This window comes from Tiliqua scincoides, chromosome 4 (genome assembly GCF_035046505.1).
Source record: "Tiliqua scincoides isolate rTilSci1 chromosome 4, rTilSci1.hap2, whole genome shotgun sequence".
NCBI classification, from domain to species: Eukaryota; Metazoa; Chordata; class Lepidosauria; order Squamata; family Scincidae; genus Tiliqua; species Tiliqua scincoides.
Genome location: NC_089824.1, coordinates 90091205 through 90114170, shown reverse-complemented (window position 1 = coordinate 90114170; position 22966 = coordinate 90091205). Strand labels below are relative to the sequence as shown.

Sequence of the window (22966 nt, the reverse complement as noted above, 5' to 3'; positions counted from 1 at the left end):
ATCATTGTTAAAAGATTATACATAGTAGCTTGTTAAAATTACAGATCTATAACATTTCCCCAAATGCAGTCACAGACCATGGTATCATCAAGTCTATTAAAAATAAAATATTGAAATGAATTGGGACCAACCTGAAATTGACTCAGGTCAATTTGACGACCCACCTGGTGGATCCTGACCCACAGTTTGAGAAACTCTGTACTAGACCAATTTTTTTTTTTTTTTAAATTCTCATCTGAGCTCTTTTCAGGACACAAAAGTGACTGACATAGCCAAGTTGGGAACAAACAATTATTTTCCTGCAATTCTGTCAGTCATTTCTGCCTCTTGTTCAAGAAAGTCAAATTGGATCCTGGTCTGACTTTACCTTACAGAATATTATGGCTATATGGCTATAAGTATGTTGTGTAAGCAGAAATGTTTCAGTCAGTGTGCCCAAAACTGTGGTATGTGGGGTTTTATTGTGTCCCAAGTAGTGTTGATAACATGTAACACTCCACCCATCATGAAAATGTGTACCAGTGGAATGGAAACTCTTATGGCTTCTTCTGAAATTTCTCAGGCATGGTGGAACCTCCATATCCACTTGAATTTCACCATTTTGTTGTTGTTGTTCAGTCGTTCATTAAGTCGTGTCAGACTATTTGTGACCCCAAGGACCACAGGCCCCCTGTCTACCACTAACTGCTGGAGTGTGCCTAAATTCATGTTCATTGCCTTTGTGACACTATCTAACCATCTCATCCTCTGCCATCCCCTTCTCCTTGCCTTCAATTTTTCCCAACACCAGGGTCTTTTCTAGAGAGTCCTCCCTTCTCATGAGATGACCAAAGTATTTAAGCTTCAGCTTCATCATCTGTCCTTCCATTGAACAGTCTGTGTTGATTTCCTGTAGGATTGACTGATTTGATCTCCTTGCAGTCCAGGGGACTCTCAAAAGTCTTCTCCAACATCATAATTCAAAAGCGTCTATTCTTCGGCGCTCAGCCCTCCTTATGGCCCAGCTCTCATAGCCATACATTACTACTAGGAAAACTATAGCTTTGACTATACAGACCTTTGACAAGGTGGTATCTTGGCTTTTAATTAAGTTGTCTAGGTTTACCATAGCTTTTCTCCCAAGAAGCAAGCGTCTTTTAATTTCCTGGCTACAATCTCCGTCTGCAATGATCTTGGAGCCCAAGAAGATAAACTCTGTCACGGCTTCCATTTCTTGCCCTTCTATTTGCCATGTGTTGATGGGACTGGATTCCATGATCTTAGTTTTTTAATGTTAAGTTTCAAGCCACATTTTGCATTTCCTTCTTCATCCTTATCAGGAGGTTCTTTAGATCCTCCTGGTTTTCTGCCATTAGAGTGATATCATCTGCATATCTGAGATTATTGATATTTCTCCCAGCGATCTTAACTCCGGCTTGTGATTCATCCAGCCCAACCTTTTGCATGATGTACCCTGCATATTAGTTAAATAAGCAGGGGGACAATATACAGCCTTGTCATATTCCTTTCCCAATTTTAAACCAATCAATTGTTTCATATCCAGTTCTAACAGTTGCTTCTTGACCTGCATACAGATTTCTCAGGAGACAGATAAGGTGGTCTGGTACTCCCATCTCTTTAAGAACTTGCCACAATTTGTTGTGATCCACACAGTCAAAGGCTTTAGCATAATTGATGAAGCAGAAGTAGATGTTTTTCTGGAACTCCCTGGTTTTCTCTATAGTCCAGCGAATGTTGGCAATTTGATCTCTAGTTCCTCTGCCTCTTCGAAAACCAGCTTGAACTTCTGGTAGTTCTCGGTCCACATACTGCTGAAACCTAGCTTGTAGGATTTTGATTATAACCTTGCTAGCATGTGAAATAAGCGCAACTGCATGGTGGTTTGAACATTCTTTGGCATTGCCTTTCTTTGGGATTGGAACGTAAACCGATCTTTTCTAATCCTGAGGCCACTGCTGAGTTTTCCAAATTTGCTGGCAGATGGAGTGCAGCACTTCTACAGCATCATCTTTTAAACTTTAAAGGAGCTCAACTGGGATACTGTCACCTCCACTAGCTTTGTTGTGAGTGATGCTTTCTAGGGCCCACTTGACGATGAACATCCATATATTATTGACACTATTCATATTGTTATTCAAATATTTTTGGCTTCTAAATTCCTGACATGGAAGCCTCAAGCAAGAACCATCAAATCTTCTTTTGCGCTTTCCTTTAGGGACATTTTTGGTGGCAACACAAATTTCCAGTGGATCAGTCTAAAATGTTATGTATCTTTATTATAGTACACTGGATACCATGCTGTTGGAAATTATCTTGCACAACTGCAAATATGTGCTTGTGTTGTACATGGAGATAGTATATGCCTTGTGCCCCAATCCTATCCAGGGCCTATGGCAGCAGATCTTGTGTTCCACTGCCATAAATACTGGTCTGGGACCACAAAAGCTGCATCACTGTTGCGTGCTTTAGGACTGCCAGCACAAATGGCTTGAGACCCCACATGTGCTCCAGAGGCTTACCCAGCCAGCACCAGAACAAATAAGACGGTGTGGCAGTTCAGGGGAGAATTGGTGCAGGGAGTGGGCTGAACTGGTAGCGGTTCAGAGGTGGGAGGGGAAGGGTCTTGCCTTCAGTGGTGCTTGCAAGGATTCTATCCCCCTTTTCCCAGCCCGACATGCCCCCTGAGGCTCCTCAGACTCACATTAACCAGAAAACAGCCTGCATAGGTCCAAGGAGACTCATTGGCAGCCAGGTGTCTTATAGGGAGGTAAATAAAAAATGATTTTTAGTTATGTCTGGTCACTAGCCCCACCATTGTATGCAGTATGTGCTCCATCAGTGCCACTGCATTGCTTAGGCTGGTGGGGGGTAGGATTGGGCTGTTTGAGAAGCACAGGTTTGAACTACATAAGTACTACCATTTTAAGCACTATAGTCTTGCTGATCAACTCTTTTCCCAGTAAATATTCTGCAGATTAAAGAAGTGTCATAATATTAATAGATACGATACAATGGATTGCCTGTTTGACCATCTGATCTTGGATGATAACTGTAGATCATTCTAGAAACGCTTCTTGTATTTGGAGAAGAAGGTGGCATTAAAACCAACTTAACATTCACAGCACATTTAGCAAAGTTAGCCTAAGCCCTTTGCTGGATAGCTCTGAAAACCTGCACTCTTGAAAGGAATCAAATAAAAAAGATTGACAACTTTCATACCACTGCCTTGAAGATTTCTGCATAAGCTGCTCTAGCGATGCCTTATTTTGCTTAAGCTCTTTATCAATCAAAGGCACTAGCTATCCTTATACATTATGTAGTCACGTTGGGCCAGGCTGGTCGTAGTGGTTGAATAAAAGTCTTTTTGCAGCACAATCCTAAACACATCATGTACCCATGCAGTGACTGCTGAACCAGCATGCACAGTCACAAATGTGCTGTAAAGCACATTGCAACAGCGCAGAAGTGCAACAGTGTTGCACAGTGCAGTGCACAGTGCAGTGCAACAGGCCCTGGCAAGAAGGCCTGTGCCATCCCACCAGTGCGAGATCCAAAAGGAGCACACGCTGGATCAGGTAAGCTCTGCACCATGCAGTGGATGGGGGAAGATGACGACGGGGTCTAACAGGGTGGGGGAGGGTGGAGACAGGGGCAGGGGTAGGAGACAGGGGAGGGTGGAGACAGGGGAAGGGTGGAGACAGGGGCAGGGGTAGATTGGGCCTGAGAGGGGGCGGGATTGGCAGTGCTGGCGCACACCATATCCTATTCACCATCTTGGACCTGAAATCCCAGCACAGCCCTACCTTGGACTTGCGCCAGCAAATTAGCAGACACAGGTCCTAGTAGACTTGTTGTTGCGAAGAGGGCTTTCCCTGGGGCAAGGGGACAAATGTTCCTTTACCTCAAGGAACTCTCCAACCTGCTCAGTTGCTGCACAACACAGCTGCTCTCCCAAATCACTGATTCACTGTGCCACTTCCCCAAACTTACAGAAATAAGGGCTCACAACTGTAAGGCTTTAGGTTTCATGCCTTTGAAGCTGCTGTAAACAAGCGTCAAGGCAAATGTCATTCCTTGATGGTTACTTGATGTTGCCAAAGTGTCCAGAGGCTGAAGCCTTCTCAAGGGTTCTTCTTGCCCCCCCTCCCCATGTCATGGAATATTTGAGAAGTGGAGAGAGGCTTTGTGGCAGTGTAGGCTGTCAGCACATGTGTGGCAGAATGATATTATGGGGAATGTAAGTGGACCTGGAGGCCACACCACTGCAGAAAGAATCCAGTTCATAATCTGGTTAATTTTGAACATCTAGTGGACTTTTTCCAAATTAATCCGGTGTAGTTAGAACTATTCTAAATCATATATTTCATTGTGTACATGTCCACTCATCACTATTAGTGGAGAACACTTTTTCCTGGAAACAAGGAGTTCTCCTTTATGCTGCTGCTACACGTTTATGTAGCAGTGTTTACAGTCATGGCTTACCATAAACAATGATGGAAACTGTAGTTTGGGGTGAATGGTTGGCAACCTTCAGTCTCGAAAGACTATGGTATAAGCCTACAGCACCTGGTATTCCCAGGTGGTCTCCCATCCAAGTACTAACCAGGCCTGATCCTGCTTAGCTTCTGAGATCAGACACAATCAGGCAGGTACAGGGTAACAGTTGCTGCAGTTTGGGGTCTAATTCTGAGAAAGCCTAGCCACTCCCCTTCAGAGAACTACAATTCTCCATAAGTTCCTTATGGAGATGGAATGACTGATACTACATTAATAGCCCAATTATATTCTCCCCCTCCCGCTGATGCAGTGCCCCCCCTACTACTGCAGCATCACTGGATCCTGTGGAGGGGGCAGTTGTGGAGGCCTCCTTTGGGTAAGGGTGTAATCATTCCCTTATCCAAGGCAAGCCTCAGTGGCTTGGGAGGTCTTGGGCCTGCACTAGTGAAATTGTTGGCACAGGTCCTTGCGAACCTGCACTGTGGGATCAGGTCTGGAAAGTGGGTTAGGATTTGGTGGCCACCACTGCTGCTGAACTTCTCGGACCTGATCTGCCCATACCCCACACCATCACTGTCCTGTTCTGCCCTCCCTCTGCCACCATCACTGCCTCGTTCTGCCCTCCCTCCATCCCATCCTGCCTCTTCTGTCAATATACCTCCATTGGCATTTTCTGACTGCTCTGGAACACACAGGAAGGCTCGGGTCTCCCCACTGGAGCTCTAGCAGTGTGTGAGTTCATGCACTGCCAGAACTGCTTTACAGCAGTCAAACAAGTTTGGCTGCCACCTGGCTCCAATAGGATTGGGCCATAATGTTACAATCCTACACACTTACACACACCCCTGGGAATAAATTCCATTGCATTTACTGGTTTTACTTTGTGGAAGACATGCATATAATTGGATTATTTGCCTGTTGTGTAGATATGACTGGAAGAAAATTATTACTGAAGCAAAACAAAATTGATCTGCTCACACACACGCACACACACATTTACATATATATAAAAATGCTCTCCTTGAAATATTGTCCTCTTCACCGCATTGAAAAGCTAGCATGTAAATGCAAATTCCGTCAGCCCAGCAGGTTGACTTTGTTTGAATGTGAAGAAAGTTGGCAGCAACATTTCGAAAGTTAAAATATGTCAGACATGTCAAACCAGGTTCTTCACTCATTTACTTGGCAAAGCTAACAGGAATGTTGACAGATTTCGTAGCATTGGAAGCCAATCTTGAATGATGCACTTGGTACTGAGAGAATTCTGGATAGAAGGAGGGGATGGCTGTTACCATTCTCTTACTAGATACGACTCACGGTAAGGCTGTAAGGACAGTATTAAGACCAACATACTTCAAATGTTTGCTGTAGCTTTTTACTTTTAGATATTTCATAAATCACAGTGTCTAAGAAGTAAAAATAAACTGGAAAGTGGCAACCTTTCATCTGACCAGCTGCCTGTCAAATGGTAAAACAGGTAATACAGTCCAATAAGCTGAAACTGAATAATGTTTCACACAACTAGTGAATTAGGTAATGGTATATATTTAATTGTCACGTTTTTCATACTATCCTTCTTCTAAGAAGCTCAGGTTAGCATACATACTCCCTCCCCTCCTTTTATCCTCACAAAAATCCTGTGAGTTTAGGTGAGGCTGAGTGAGAATAACTGCCCAAGCTCACCCAGGAACAGAGGCATCCCTAGAGGGGGGGCGGTGCACTAAGTTTTGCAGAGAGCCTCCCTGCACCATGTAAGCAGCTCCTCCCCCTCCCCTCAGGAGCCATTCGCCTCTGTTTCGCCCACCCCCACCCACATGGCTCTGAAGGGGAGGGGAGGAGCTGCTTGCATGCTGCGAGAGGTGAATGGCTCCTGAGGGGAGGGGGAGGAGCCGCTTGCTCGCTGCAGGGAGGCTCTCTGCAAAATTTAGTGCACCGCCCCCCCCCCCGGCGACGCCTCTGCCCAGGAAGTTTCATATGCTGAGCGGGGATTTGAATGTGGATCTTCTAGGTCTAAGTCCAGCTCTAAAATCACTGCACCATCCTGGCTCGATGTACCCAACACTCCCAGGAGTTGCCGTCAAGTGGAGCATGGGAGGCGAAGGGCCAGAGAGAGGCCAGAGAGAGGCCAGATCAGGAAAGAATCCAGTTGGAACGAGGAGTTCTATGAAAGACTAGAACTATTCAATTGTAAGGTTTAGAACAGCCTGCCTCTGTAAACCGCCTTGGATTAAAGTCTGAGGAGAAATCTGATGACCAAAGAAAGGCGGTATATAAGTGCCTGTATAAATAAAATAAATAAATTTTGTGCATGTAACTCAAGATGTTAAGGAGACAAGCATGTAAACACAACTTGGTGCTTGGTACCAGCCTAATCAAAGGGCCAGATCAGTAATGCAAATATTTGAAGGACTGCCTGCAAGAAATTAAAGATGCATAAGCCAGGAAGCCACTTTTCTGATTTCAAATTAAGTAAAAATGATTTTTACTTACCTCTTCTGGGCTTCCTGTTGTCCTCCCTCCCTCACCATAGCATGCAGTGTACACTCTATCAGTCAGTAGCCCATGCTGTGGGCTTGTGGGGGATAGGATTGGGCCCTTAGGGTCCAATCCTATCAAACATTCCAGCATTGGTGCAGCTGCAATGCAGCCCCGAGGTAAGGAAACAAATGTTCCCATGCCTTGAGGAGGCCTTTGCGATTGCTTCCCCACCACAGGTTGCAGCATACACCCCATTGGCACAGTTGCACCGGCACTGGAAAATTGGATAGGATTGGGCCCTTAGTCCCCTGAAATTTGAGTGCTAACCCTAGAAATGGTTCAGGTGATAAGGGTGCCATAGACTACAAGTGATTCCGTAGGGATCTATCCAGAAGGTGGCTGTGATAGACTCATTCTTGAAGGAATGGAAGGTACTGGTTGAAATGAAACACATGAGAGATTATTGTGAGTGAGACATTAAACAATGGAAAGTTTGGGAAACTTAAAGAAAAAAAACCAAAAGAAATTACAGTCCAAATATATGTGTTTTTTTGTGTGAAATCATGGAGCTTATACACATGAGGGCTTTTTTTGTGTCAGGACTGCACAGAGGAAAATTGTGCACTAAGTTCAATTAATATAATGTTCCCCAATTGCCTCACCCAATGTGTCACTGGTAAAAATCTATTTCTCCATCAAGCATATCTATAGCAATTTCCTGTACTGTTTGGCCTATCATTTTGTACATGTCATTTGTATGTGCATGTGCCATTGACTGTCACACATGCTTGTTCATTGATTACTCCAACATGAGGCAACGGCTTGCATGTGTCAAGATACAACACCACAGTTTGAAATTTCCTCATGTTGCCTCAAGCAAATGTTTTTTAATGGAGTTCATTCACACATTCAAGCACTAGCAGTTGTGTAGTGGTAAATTTGGAAGTGCAGGAGCTTGTCGTGACACCCCCCCCCATAGCAGTGTTTGAGGTAATGTGACAAAATAGCAAGGTTCTATCTGTAATGTTCTACATCTGTTGCACAGAAAGTCCTTATGGGGATAAGCCCCATGTGCAGTTTTTAGTGAGGGAGTTTTTCTTGTTGTTCCTTTCAGCCAACAATACAGTTTGGCTAAGGTAACGCTGTTGGCTAGAGCAAAAATACAAAGCTTCTCTCTATGCGAGAAAAGCAGAAAAGCAGATGTGTACTCATGTTGCCACTCGATAACCGTTTTCTGCAGAAAAAGCCCTCCTGTGTAAAAGAAAATGAAGGAGTTGCTAAATACAAATTAAAAGAAAAACCTAGAAGGTGCACACCACAGTAATGTTGCCTTTCACAAGGGAAACCAAGAACAACAGAAAACAATCACATGGTTTATGAAGTCATTTCTGTAAAAACTAGATGTTGTCGGAAGAGGCACTCATCTTCTTTCCCCCCACCCAAAAACAGAAAAAAGTTTGTGTATTTTGATGGAAAAATCACTTAAAGTAATGTGGGAGCACACAAAATACATTTAACGCAATGTAGCAGATGGAGAGTAGAGTAACATCTTGAGTTAATTTATTTTTGAAGTACATAGTGCGCTTTTATGATATAATTGAATTAAAGAGTCAGTGGAGGGGGGGACCTACACTCCCGTGATGTTTATTTTTCCTCAGAAACTTTTTTTTCCTGGACGTTACGTGGGCTTCTTTGAAAACTTGTGTTAAAAATGGAAGAAGGTGCCGAAGGATTCTCATCTGAATACAACTGCAGTAGCACATGAATTTAGGCAGAGGGAACAACTGGTCTGAAGACCTAAACTGCATTTTCAACCATCCTAGGAACAGAAGAATTGTCAAAGTGAATCAGGCAAGAGGAAACATCTTGTCCCCAGAAAGAGAAGAACTCTTGATAATTTATAAGGCTTCCTAGAGGCATTGTGTGATGCAGGTAAGATGAAGGCTCCCAGTGAACAAGGCCCTTGCCTCAAAGGGCTCCTGATCTAACAGGCCTAGCCTTAAGGCTTGTTGCAACCCAAGAGATGCTCCCCCCTCCTCACAATTAAATTTCTTCTTTGGCCTCCTTCCCACACCTGTTTGGGAAGGACAAGAGGATGTGCTTACAATCTGGAGCCAGACATATACTCTGCATGCAAGTTTCACAGAGAAGCTGCTTTAAAGCAGTGCCATCTTGACCGAGATGAGTACTTGGACTATGTACTCATTGATCATTTTATGTATACAACAAAAGGAACTAATTTAGCTTGTGCTTTTAAGGGCTTGGCCCAAGAATCTGCCTACAGTTTAAAGGGCCAGCACCAGACCGTGCGGCTTAATAAACATGAGACTGTGCCTGAGCCTATATGAAGCAGGGACATGCGGTGTGGGTGTGACAGGTGAGGTAGAACCACCCCATCATAGTTCATGGAAAAGCACAGCAGCTGCTCTGCCTGCTTACACCTGAGGAGGCTCTCCTTATACCAGCATTTTAGGGGAGTGAAAGGGGAGCCTCCTCAGGTGTAAGCAGGCAGGGCAGCTGCGGTGCTTTTCCATGAACTATGATGGGGTGGTTCTACCTCACCTGTCACACCTGCACCGCTCATCCTTGATATGAAGTGCATTCTATTCAGATAGAGTCAATGGAATTAGCTCTTGGCACAGATAGGAAAAAAAACATTGGAAGAACTTAATATCAGCTAAGCATCACCCCAGGATCTCTCATTTTCAAAACTAAGCAATGTATGATATTCAGGCAGCAACCTTATCCCAATCGCCCTAATTACAGCAGGGAGATGGGAGTTTGTATGGCCTGGCTGGAACACATGAGCCCCTTCCCCTGAGGGGACTGGTGGAGAGCTGTGGCTGCGGGGAACAGAGGTAATTTAAGGACACAGCAACAGCCCCTCTTCCTTCTTTGCTCATGGGCACCGAGCGGACACCCACCCATTATGCAGTCTGAGTTGTGCTGGTCGCTGTTTGGGGCCAGGTAGGAATTTTTTGCTGCCTGTCAATACTGGACGGCAACAGGCCGTTTTTTCGCCTACCCCAGACTGCCGTGAGTACAGGGCTGTGCCCCATTAGATAACCGATCACTTTATGCTGGCAGGTGGTGCGGTAGAGGCGTGCTTGGGACTTTGGAGTGCACCTTCAGACAGCATAGGCAGGACAGAACCCAATAGCAGTCCTCAGTGGCTCAGCGGCACAAGGATATTGCCTGGGGCCCTGGCTGGAACCGCGGGGGTCCTCCTCAGAGGCTCAGCAGCTCGAAGCGGTACAGCCCGCGGTCCGGCTGCCTTCCCCTTAAGGGACAGACCTGAATGAGACGCGTCACCCAAGAACAGGGCGCAGCTTGGAGTCGGGTGCACATCCAGCCTGGGGGACAGAGTTGGATCTGGGGCCACCCAGTAGTCCTGCCTCCACACCACACAGGGGTTTCGCTACCCCTACAACTGCAGGTCTCAGCCTCCTTTTGTCTGTATTAAATGCTAATAAAGTGGCCCTTTCTCCCACGTGTGTTGTCTAGAGTGTTCATTGGACTGTGCCCAGACAAAAGACAGTTGCAAAGAAATGGCTCTCATAGAACACCATGAGACTTATTTCTGAGTGAACTTGCATAGGCTTGCACTGCCATCCCTTTACCAATTACTATCACCAGAGGTCAGAACTCATAAGCCTGTGAAATCTATGGGGCCAGTGCAGGTTCAAGTAAACCCATTGGCCTGGCACGGGTTGACCCCATGACAAGGGAACAAATGTTCCCTTACCCTGCCTCCAGATGACAAAACTCGTTTGCCTACACAGAAAGTTAGTTCCAAATTGGGCTGAATATCAAATTGTTAGTAAATGTATTGTAGGCCTCTCCTTCCTGGCAACTGACTCAGCCAATCTGGCACAGTAAGTGAACCAAGCACTTTGCATGATATTGTGGCACATATGCCAGCTGTTGGCTACAATCCTATACACACTTTTCTGGCACTGAAGTAAGTGCCATTGAACACAGTGGGACTTACTCCTGAGTATACATGCATAGGATTGTGCTGAACATCTTCTTGAAACTATTTTTGCTTCTTTTGAAATTCCTCACATTCATTCTAAAATGTTCTTCAAGCAAATTAAATTGTAACTCTAGTATTTTTTAAAAGAGCCAAGAGTCCAGTCCTAATCGGCTTTACAGCCTCAATGCAAGAAGTAAGGGAACAAACATTCCCTTACCTTGAGGAGGCCACTTTGACTGCCCCCCCCCACTGCAAGATGCAGCACATGCCCCATTGGCACAGCTACATCAGCGCTGGAAAGTTGGATAGAATTGGGCCTTGAGACTATTTAAAGAGAGGAATATCACATTCTAGACTTACCTATTGATATTGTCCCATGGCTTCCCGTAGTCAAACAGGTTTTACAGGCTTGTCAAGTAATTCAAAACCTGCAAAATCTGTTTACCATTGGCAAAAGTAGGCCGAATATACATACAGCCTATGGACACAATCCTAACCAACTTTCCAGCACCGGCATAGCTGTGCCAGTGGGGCATGTGCTGCATCCTGCAGTTGGGGGGCAGTCATGGAGGCCTCCTCAAGGTAGGGTAATGTTTGTTCCCTTACCTCGGAGCTGCATTGCCCCTATGTCAGTGCTGGAAAACTGGTTAGGATTGCAGCCTATGTCTCTTACAAACCGCCTCTGACTCTGAACTGAAAAAATTGTCTGGCTCTAACTTTACCTTCTTTTACTGCCACTTAGCTAGACATTCTTTCCGAAAATGTCTGCTTGAGAAACCATTGACAAGTTCATTGTTTTCAGGGCTTCTGTTCCACAGCACTGAGCAAGTTGTGACTTGGCATCTTTAAGGACACAAGGTCACAGGAACTAAAGGAGTCCCGGTTGCCACAGGAGATATCACAAGACATGTGCATCCAAGAATCTATCATAACCTCTTCAGCATATCTTCTGATGACAGGTAACTTGTCACTACACGCTTCAGTTTCCTTCCTCTATTATAAGCTGGCTGATCCGGCACACTTTTCATTGTGCAGGTGCTTTCCTTTGGCAGACTTGTTGAGATAATAGAGCAATCCAATCAAAACATCTCGGAGAACTCCTGACAGAACATTTGCTGCTTTTGAAACATTTGTGCTCACCATATGGCAAGGGCAGTACAGACTAGGAGACTGTGCAATCAATTTCCCCTCCCTCTTCGTCTTTTTTTGTTTTTGCTTGGTGGCAGGTGTCAAATATTTATCAGAGCCAGAATTCATTAAATGTCAAGAAAGCCATCCAAATTTTTAAAGCAGTTTGTGCAATGAAATCAGCAGAGAAGCTCTTTTAAAAATAAAAATAAAATAAAAAAGAACACCTACCCAAAATCTGTCCTGTGGTGCAACCCATAGCCAAATAACCTTGGTTGCATAAAATTGACTGGGCAAAGAATTCCTGTGGATGTGAAGAGGTAAAGCACATGAGCACCAGAATCCACATTTCAGATCTCATTGGGAAATGGGACATATTGATTGACTAGTACTGGCCATTGGTAGCTGACTACTGTTGTTAACACTGCTCATTCTCACAGAAATATGTCTACCATTATAAGTGCACAGACACACAATCTCAGGTTCAGATCAGCTTAGCCCAGAATTAGACCAAGTTAGAGGAATTTGTGATATAAAACAGGAGGTCAAAATTTGCAGCGTATGGCATTTTGGGGATTGTTGATTGGGCAGATTGGGTGGATTGTAGCCACCGGGTAGATGGGACTCGTTCGCCTGGGAAGGCAGCTCATCTGAGAGAAGGAAAACTCTGATCCCAAACCTCCACTGCCTTGTGGCTACATCCAGTTATGGAAAAGGCTTCAGGAGTCAACCTCGAGGCAAAATCCAGAGCCGGAGTCCCTGAGGCAGTTCATGGCTGAACACAGTCACGTTCTGGCAACTCCTGCGACATCGCTGGAACCAACCATATTGGCCTCTGCCTTTCCATTGGACCATTTCAGCGATGTGGAGAGGGGGGATTTGCTGCATGGGTAACAGCCTATCCTCCATACCTACTTTACCCAGGCTTCGCACACTGGAGAGGACACTCTGTTCCAGAACCACCATTCAGAGCGTGACACCATAGTCTTCCGAGACTGAAGGATGCCAACAACATGATTGGGTAGTGGAGCAAACAATCTCAAAGAGCCTCTAGTTAAGCTACTAGTAACCAGGAGACAGAACTTTTCAAAAGAATATGGATTTTATTAAGAGATATTGAAAAAACAAGGAAAAGGGATACATAAGAGATCAGTTCCACAGGGATCTAAGTGGTTGTGGGTGAGAATGGGTAATAGCTCTGTTTGGACAGGCACCCGTTAAATGAAGGAGGGAAAAATAAGAGTGAGGCTGCCAGCTGAGATGAGTTTCCTCCAGCAGAGATCACCCAACACAGAGAAGGAGAAAATTAGTGGGAGGTTTTAAAATAAGCACTGAGGAATAGAAGCTTTTTAAGTGGGAGAAGCTGCTATGAGGGTTAGATGGAGGCGTTAACTGTCCTTAATATGCTGAGCTCCTTCTGCAAAGCAAGAACCTGTGATTTCTGGTTCCAGAGAAAAAGGGAAAATGCAATTAAATAGATGTCCCTTGTTGGGCAGAGAAAGTGAGGTTGGCTACTGAAACAAGGGGCATTCTAAGTAGGACAAGCCTTACCAAAGCCAGGCAGTATGGACAGTTTCAGTTGGGAAGAAATGCCACAAAAATGGAGGGAATCTCTGTGGGAGAGTACAGACACCTCTGCAGATAGAAAAGGTGACATCCCAGAGCAGAGGTAGTTATAGGACTTTTGCCCAACAACCACATTCCTGAGTAGGTAATATTTTCTAGAGGGTGCAACCAGGAGTTTTCTGGGCTTGATTGAATTAGGGTGTGTCCTTCCATGAGGGATGAAACCTAAACTGCACCCCTGTCAGAGAGGTTTCTGAGGGGCAAATTGTATGGCAGGGTGTATGCAGCACTATGCTTAGGTCATTGGTCAGAGACTCTTTCTGAAGAAAGAGGCTGAAAAGACTGTGGCACAGGTGGATTTATTATTCAAGAAGACTTGTGCCTGCAGCTGAAATTATGAAATTAGGTAAAGGTGGCCAAATTTCCAAGGCCATAGTGCAGAGCCCAAACTGGGGTGGTGCAACACCTAGTCCTAGCCAGGGAGGCCCTGTCACTGCCCCCTTAAGGGGCAGGGTGATGAGACTTCCATGATTGCACCACTGCTGGAAAAATTGCTCCAAAATGCAATTGCAACCCATTTCTAATTTAGCCATTTTTCCTCCAGTGGTGGTACGATCGCAGGAGCACCATCACCCCTCCCCTAGAAGGACTTATGAGAGAGTTTGGGAACCGCTGCCTTAGAGGAAAGATGACACTTCTGTTCTAGTTACTGGACCTTTATTCGCAGAACTTTGCCTAGGAAAGCGTTTCCTTATCCTTTCCAGGATAAGGGGTCCTGGCTGGCTCCTAGGAATGTTAGCTGATGAACTAAACTGGAGTTAGGAGAGACTATGCACATTTTGAAAAGTGAGGTCATTGACAACACTCCATGAGAATGCAAATCCCAGCAGAATTGAGACTAGAGCTAAATACAATGCTAGGGCAGATCCACAAGAACGTTAAGATTGGAGACCAGGAGGATCAGGACATGAATCAGAAACCTTCACAGTCTGATGATGGGATTTGGCCTAGTAGGTTACAGTGAACTTCTAGTGTAGAAGAGAAGAGAGCCATAGATTCCTGGCCCCCGAAATGAGCAGCCAGTATGAAGTCTCTGGATTAGAATAAACACTAACTGGTTTGCTTCTACAAAACCTTCCCAGTCAATAGTCCCAAGCACATTCTACTTACTACACATGAGACTCTAGTTTCCAGATATAACCACTTACTTCAGAGATTCTGGGCTGAAGAACACACCCTTTTGGTCTGTATCGGGTGTGACTACCTACAAGCCCAGCCCTGTACAAAAAGTAGCTGGTTATAATGTTCACTATTCCTTTCCAAAGTTGGAAGAGGAATATAATATTCATTAACTGATCACAATCAACAAAAAGTTTAGGAAGGAAAATTCTTTTAATCCATAGGCATTCTCTGGAAACCTTAAACTCAGCTACCACACACTTAATTTATTGTTTTCTAAATCAAGCCTCTTTATGGTCTCAGTGTATTTTACTAACAGTAAACATACGAACAGTATATATGTGACGTGAAGGAAAACCCACATTTTTCTACCTTGATAAAAGCTGCTTCCCCCCGGGTTTTATCAATATATTTGATTTCAGGGCAGTAATAGTAAATCAACATGTTGGGTAACAACTGTAGGGGATTATTAGTCCAGTAGGCTTTTTAGCTGTGAGCCAAGAGACTGTGGTGCTCAGCATAGAGTTTCAGGTCAAGTTTTCATGGAGACAAACCCATGACTGGGCTGAACTAGTATGCCAGGCTGTTCTTGGGGACTCACATAATGGAATGCTCCTCCATGAAAAAGACATCTATGTACAAAAAAACTGGTATGGTCAGAATCCTTATCCTTGTTATATAGCTATATGTGAGCTTTTTGTATTGTTTGGAAAACAGAAAAAAAACATAAATTTTTTTTTGCAACGGCATGCTTTGCCCCGCACTGGATGCATGCGTGCAAAAGTTGCAGTTAACCTGGCTACACCTACCCGAAGAGTTAAATTCAAAACAGGTGTGCGGGTATTGAACCCCCTGTGCACCACTAGGTGCCCTAACCTGATCAGACCTGTTGCGAGCAATGAGATGACCACTGTCCGAACGGTCACCCATGGCTGACTTCGAAGGCACGACCAGCTGCGACCACAACTCCCATTGCAGAACCCTCCAATCGAGGGCGGGGTTATGAGATGCCCTCAGTCTAAAGTGCTGGTCATAAGAAAGCCAAGCGGGCCCCTAATAATCACGAAAAGCACGATGGATTATATCAAGATACTTGAACAAGGCTGTAGCCTTATTGGAGTACATTTGTAGCACCACTGATGCACATATCACAAACACATTCAGCCAGTCGGTCCAGTTCCTATCTATCTTCTTACAGAGAACTAGCTCTTGGTCTCTCAAAGGTTCACCCACCTTTGGGACTGGCTCGGGTTCCATCTGTAAGAGGTCGAATATGTCCACATATTCCCCCCTCCATATCTTCCCTTAACAGCTAGTGTTAGGTGTCCACCCAGGGGAAGAGCAATATATTCATAGGAGATCCTGGTGTGCTTACTGGCTTCAGTGATCAATCCACCCCCCCCCCAACCAGGGGCTCTGTGGGCCCACCAGCTGCCCCAAGGCCGGGGAAGGCATTTGACCAGGAATAGTAGGTGATACCAAAGGCGTGCCACCATAACCCAAAGCAGCAGGGGCTGTGCCAGTATGCCTAGTATGACCAGGGCTGAGTTGAATAAATTTGTGCAACTGCTCCTTGTGGTCCGCACCACTGCCAGCCATGTGAATGAGGTGGGGTCAGAGGTGAGATCTGACCATGTGAGGCATCTCCTTCTCCCCATACTGTTGCAACTGCATCATGCTCACTGGAATTGATCTCACCTGCACTAGCCGTAGGAGCAGCCACCGGAACTGGCTTTGCTGCTGGCGCCTTAGCCTGTTCCAACTCCCCAGACATTTGCATTTCATCTTCAGAAGAGTCCTCAGCAACCACTATGGCCTTGGCCCTTTTTGCAGAGGATAGAATAGACTTTAGTTTAGACCCACGCCCCGGCCTAGCCAATGTACGCCCAGGCACCTGGGACCCTGAAGAAGCACCACCACCCCCCTTGCCAGCTCTAAGGAGAGTCTTCTCCTTCTGACATGCCTCAAAATGTGCCCCCAAAGCTCTCAGCTCATTAACTTCCTCCAACTCATCAGAAGATGAGGCAGGCTCCACAGGCTTGGGCAGGGGGCGCTTAGGTGCATTCTCCATTTTTTCTGGACTTTCTTAGGCATGGTAACAACTTAGAATAAATGGGGGGTTATGCACTTGAATGTTATAGAGAACAAAGAGGGAGAAAATACAATGTTATCCAATTCTCCAAAGTACAACCACAGCTAAACCTGCTTAGCTTTTTTGTATTTTCAAACACAAACATCACTCAACCACCAGCCCACTCCTCTAATGAATGAGCAGTGGCTACAAGCCTTACAGGAAAAAAGGGGGGGCAACCAGTCCTAAGCAGCCCTCAGTCCCAAAGGTTGCCTCTGAGGTGGCAGAGTGGGGTGTGACCTTGCCCACTCCAGCAACCCCTTACTGAAGCGTGTGGGTGCCCAACACAGCTCTCGCCCCTTGCACAATATCCTGCAGCCTCAGGCACACTACAAAGGCGCTCCATGGGTGGCTGTTCAAAGAGAGGGGGGAGGCAGGGAGGGAACCGCTCACCCGCCTGCCGCTCTGCCTCCAAATGCGGGGAAAAGTAAATCCCCCGCTTCCCCCAGACGCTACTGCTGTGATCCTGGGGAGTGCTCCTGCAGCCAGCCTCCCTCCCGCCCGATATCACCGCCTTCACAGCCTCGCTGGGCACGGGGGAAGAGGAGAGCCTTGTGCACGAGTCTGTCCTTCGTCGCTGCTGCTCCCAGGACTGAGCTCATGCGGGCGGGAATTGCCCACGTGAGCTCAGCCCCCACCGAGCCGAATGGCACTGTCCAATGGGAGTCTGCCACCTCAGCCTGCCTGCACGAGTCGGGGCAGGGCAATGGCCGATAGTGCGCACAGTGCTAATGGTCTTTTTCCCCATTTGCTCAGCACCTTCTCTTTCTAAGGAGGTTCCCCTCTTCTTCTCCGTAGGGCTCAATTGTGCATGCATGTTAATGGCAGGATATCCCTGTATAGTTTATGAAGGTGTTAGTATAGTCCAGGAGTCTCCAAATCTCGGCCAGTAGGACAGATGCAGCCTGCAGCGAGCCTCCATCTGGACCACGGTGAGCCTCTGACCCCTGTCAGCCTCTGGCCCTCCAGAGGCTCCCAGGCTTGCTGTTGAGGCCCTGTAATCCTCTGGAGCAGTGTTTCTCAAACTGTGGGTCGGGACCCACTAGGTGGGTCATGAACCAATTTCAGGTTGGTCCCCATTCATTTCAATATCTTATTTTTAATAGATTAGACTTGATGCTACCATGGTATGTGACTGCATTTGGGGAAATGTTACAGAAACTGTACTTTTAACAAGCGACTATCTATATTCTTTTAACAATGATAGTAAATGGGACTTACTCCTGGGTAAGTGTGGGTAGGATTTCGGTCTAGGATTGTTAAAAATTTTCCTGCTTGTTGATGTCACTTCTGGTCATGACATCACTTCTGGTGGGCCCTGACAGATTCTCATTTTAAAAAGTGGGTCCTGGTGTTAAATGTGTGAGAACCACTGCTCTGTAGGTGAGGGGAGCTCTGCTTTTCCGGCCCTCTGAAGGCCTTAAAACATCACTTCTGGTTTTTCGGAAAAAACCTGAAAAACCAAAAACCTTCTAAGGCCTCCTAGGTGCCTTAGAAGGTGTTCTGAGGGTGTTCTGTACGCGGCCTCCCTGCCCCTCAGAACACACTTCAGAGGATTACAGGGCCCCAACAGCAAAGCTGGGAGCCTCTGATGGTCTGGAGGCTCACTTGGGGTTGGAGGCTCACCATAGGCAGAGCAGAACTCCCCTTGCCTCTGAAGGCTCTACATGGAGAGCCTGCAGGAGTGGACTGCAGAAGGGGAGCCTGCAGGAGGGGGGGCTGCATGTAAGGTGGTCTTTGCTTCAACCCCCCTCCCTCCATTACTTTCAAAGAGCTTTGGGCTGATTTATCTAGAGTTCTTTTACACCCCCCCCCCTCCGTTGTTTGAGCCGCTGTTCTTTGGTGAATTGTGTTCTGACAGATTTATTTCTTTTCATTTGAGTAAGCTGCTTGGGGGTGGGCGAATGGGAGTCCATTTAAGTGAGTTCTTTATTTCTTTGGTGTGTGTTGGGCTTTGAAGAAATCCTGGAGCTGTGAGCCCATTCATTGATTCATTCACCTAAGTTCTCTCTTGAATGTATTTGTTTAAATTTATTTTTATGGCCCTCGACACCAAGCCAGTCATGTGATGCGGTCCTCCAGTCAAAAAATTTGGAGACCCTGGTATAGTGAGTCCCAGTTTGAACCCCATGATTTGGTTCTTGAGCACCATTGAGTAAACTTTGGTGCACATTTACTTTCGCCTCTGTCGTTCTTTCACCCCTGAATTGAATTGTGCCATTGGCCAATACACTGGGTTCCTGCATACAATTTTCTCCCCCATATGTGCATGCTAATTGCTAATCACTTTTTAAAACGTGATGCTGGTAACACTTTTGCAGCTACACATCGCTAGGAAGACCTGTAATGGTGAACAAGATGTCTCTTTTAGGGAGGTTGGGCTCTAGTTCTGATTTGCTCATGAGGGACCCCAGACAAGCTTTCAAAGAAAAACTTTCAAGCTTTTCAAAGAATTTTTTCAAAGAAAATCAGATTAGAAAACTTGAATTCTAATTTATATTCTAGATTAGAATATAGATTAGAAGATATTCTAGATTAGAATATAGAATTCTAGATTCTAGAACAGGGGTGCCCAAACCCTGGCCCTGGGGCCACTTGTGGCCCTCGAGGGCTCTCAATGTGGCCCTCAGGGAACCCCCAGCCTGCAATGAGCCTCTGGCCCTCCAGAGGTTTGTTGGAGCCTGCACTGGTCCGACGCAACTGCTCTCAGCGTGAGGGTGACTGTTTGACCTCTCACGTGAGCTGTTGGATGAGGATTCCCTCCACTGCTTGCTGTGTCATGTCTGTGATGCAGTAGTGGCAGCAAAGGAAAGGCCAGTTTTGCTTTGTGCAAGGCCTTCTATAGGCCTTGAGGTATTGCAAGACCTTCATGTAGTCGTATAAATTCATCTTTAATATATTCATTTATGTAAACTTATGTAAATTTATTCAGATTTTAAATGTAAATTAATTATTTCCCCCCCCCCCCGGCCCCTGACTCAGTGTCAGAGACATGATGTGGCCCTCCTGCCAAAAACTTTGGACACCCCTGTTCTAGAAAACTAAAAAAACAGGACTAGGTTATCATTAGGTTCCGCTAATTCAGTAGAATTATGATTTTACAGTTGTGGAAATTGAGGCACAGTAAACAGAATCAATTTGATCCAATTCACATGGTTAAGAGATGAGACCAATTGTTAGGAACCGAACCGATACTGAATGATCAGGTTTACCCATTCATTTTGAGCAGCTACTCCTGGTACTCTCTCTGGTGACGTGATCGCCAGTAGCCTAACTGAAGCCTTTTAATCAGTTGTCCAATAAATGTAATCCCAGTGTTTTATACAGTAATCAGCCATCCTCTCTGTAGTTAATATAGTTTACACAATTCCTCACATTCGCTTGTTAATTAAATGTCTCCTGATGGCTGATGCTTTTTGTAATTAATTTGGCGCCTAGAGAATAATTAGAGTACGAAGAGCCACAGTTTCCACAAGTTAAAAGAAATAGTTTGGAACAAAGTGGCCATCATTAATCTTAAAAAGTGATGCTGTAAATATAACAAGACATACTTATGCGCCACTGATTTAAAAAAAGAGCAAGTAAGAACACTAGAGGTGATCTAGAGATTCTTAATCAGATCTTTTATTGGAAAACCTGGTTTCAATTTAGATCATTAGTCATTCCCCGCAAGGAGTTCTACGGCACTTCCATCATTTCTGAAATGTTAATGGCTACACAGAGAAGCAAAGTCATCCACTACTGGTAACACAGTGCTCTCTTCCCAGTGACCAAGCACTGGGGAATCTGGTGCTGCAGGAAACATGTGGCATGCATATATGGAGAACAGGCCCTTTAACATTCTACAGTAACTATTTTCAACTAGTGTGCCACAGAACATGGTGTGCCTCTGATGCTCTACAGGTGTACAGCAGGAGTTTGGGGGAAGATCATTTATTGTAGGGCTATTGGGGGGGATCTCCCCAATGGCGTAACAGTGTGCCTTGTCAATTGTAAAATAAAAAACAAACAAACAAAAAACTGATGGTGTGCCTTAACAATTTTAGTGCCTTATTCATGTGCCGTGAGATGAAAAAGGTCGACAATCACTGCACTACATATTCCGATCATGGTTTTTAACATAGCATGGAATCTTTGCCAGCCCCATGTCGCAGTTGAGCTGTTTTCCACTGCTGGGATGATGGTAGCAGGATCACTGCCAGCTGGGCATGGAAATCTAATTGAAAATGTCAAGTTTGAATATTCTTCTAAGGTATAATTGCATGCACACTTATTTGGGAATGAGTAAGTACCTAGTCAATTCATTTGAAGGAGGGGGAATAAATTTGGCCTCTTATTCTGAGTTTACAGGGGCAGGTTTAGCCGTATTCTAAATACTGTTGGAGAAGGCTGAACTAGGCGTTTGGAGGTAGATCCAGTTATAATACACTGGTCTCCAGCAGAGATCTCAAAAGCAGTGGGGGAAGTGTGCAGTTTGCTGCACAGAAGCAGTAGGCAGAAGTAATCTATTCCCTACTTATCATTCCCTCCTTGCATTCCCCGATCCAGCCACATTTTCCCAGCCAAGGTTCTGAGACGTATGTGTGCTACAGTTGGGAAGAGTGGCACAGGAGAGAAAGAGCAAGTGCATGAAGGATGAAGCACTCCTTTCCTCCCTGCTACTTTTGGCCTTCAAATTGTGCCCAACCACACTATTTTTTAGAAGTTTGATGGGCAGGGTCTAGGAGAGGGGGGTAAAGGGGGTAATTTGTACCTGGGCCCAGGGTCAAAAGGGCGGCCCAGGAGCCAGTGGGGGGGGCAGAAATTTCCTGGGATCTGACATTTTCCTATCAGACTTGTTGCTCATACAAGATGCTGGGGACACTACCATGACCAGGGATGCTGGGGACACTACTGATGCTACATGGGTGGGTAGACTTGGGCTCCAAAGACTTTTCCAGCTGTGTCTACTCTCCCCTCACCCTGCTTTGCCCCTCCCTCCCATTCTGCTCACCCATCACCATCCTCCCCCGCTGTGTTTCATCTCTCCCCTTTTGCAAAAGGGCCCAAAAGAAACTTTGTACCCCCTGATAAAATTCCTTTCAGAGGCTCTGTTGATGGGCACCTGCTTTTCCAGACCTGGGTCTCTATCAACCTTCTATGTGGGCCCTGACTACTCCTTGCTACATTCTCCCTTGCACATGAATGTCTGTGAGTGCCCACAGCTGCAGGGGAAAGAAAACCTGGGCAGTGGATGCCCCTGTCTTCATTGGCAGAATCCTACACAGACCAATCTGCTTTTGTGCATAGTGTGAAAAAGCTGCTATGCATCTCTCTCTCTCTCTCTCTCTCTCTCTCTCTCTCTCTCTCTCTCTCTCTGTGTGTGTGTGTGTGTGTGTGTGTGTGTGTGTGTGTGCTTTGCTCATTTCAATTAATAGCTAGTATGTAGTTTCCTAGCTACTGTCAAGACATTGTTCACTTGCTCTTTTACCATGTCACTTCATATTCATTGCACCACTTCAATGGGAAAATTACTTTGCCACCACTGTGTACTGTCACGTAGCACTGGTTTGGGGACAACAGAGCTATTGAAGGGGTAACTCAAGGGGGGGAAAGCCTGCAGAAACAGGCAACAAGTACAAAAAACAGTTTGAGGGTTTTATGGAGACAGCTGCTATGTGGAAAAATTTTATCATAGAATGCACTTGAACCTCTCTGGATCATGCCCTACCTATAATGAGGTCTTGGCATGCAGGCTCTCTCTCTCTCTCTCTCTCTCTCTCTCTCTCTCTCTCTCTCTCTCTCCAGTGATACTGTTGCCAACACATGTCATGTACGTAACACAATAACTGAAATTGAACCAAATTGGGAGAACTAGCAATACTTGTAGAGTGAACTATCAAATTCAGCAGTATCCAACGGTTTTGGGATCATTGACTTGGATGAGTGTTGTGCACAACTTCAAAGTGCTTCAAAATTAAGCTACCAGTAACCATGAGATTGAGTTTTTCAAAAGACAGAGTTTATTAAAA

The 22966-nt window shown here is 45.5% G+C and overlaps 1 protein-coding gene and 1 pseudogene across 1 annotated transcript; both read right to left on the bottom strand.

The window, feature by feature from the left end:
• Positions 1–952: 952 nt before the first annotated feature.
• LOC136648360 (uncharacterized) lies at positions 953–16895 on the bottom strand. Its single transcript, XM_066624469.1, is given in 3 exon segments — positions 953–1268; positions 1270–1453; positions 16523–16895. Coding segments are annotated over 3 exon segments (873 nt in total).
• LOC136650317 (5S ribosomal RNA) lies at positions 4555–4674 on the bottom strand (annotated as a pseudogene).
• Positions 16896–22966: the final 6071 nt, after the last annotated feature.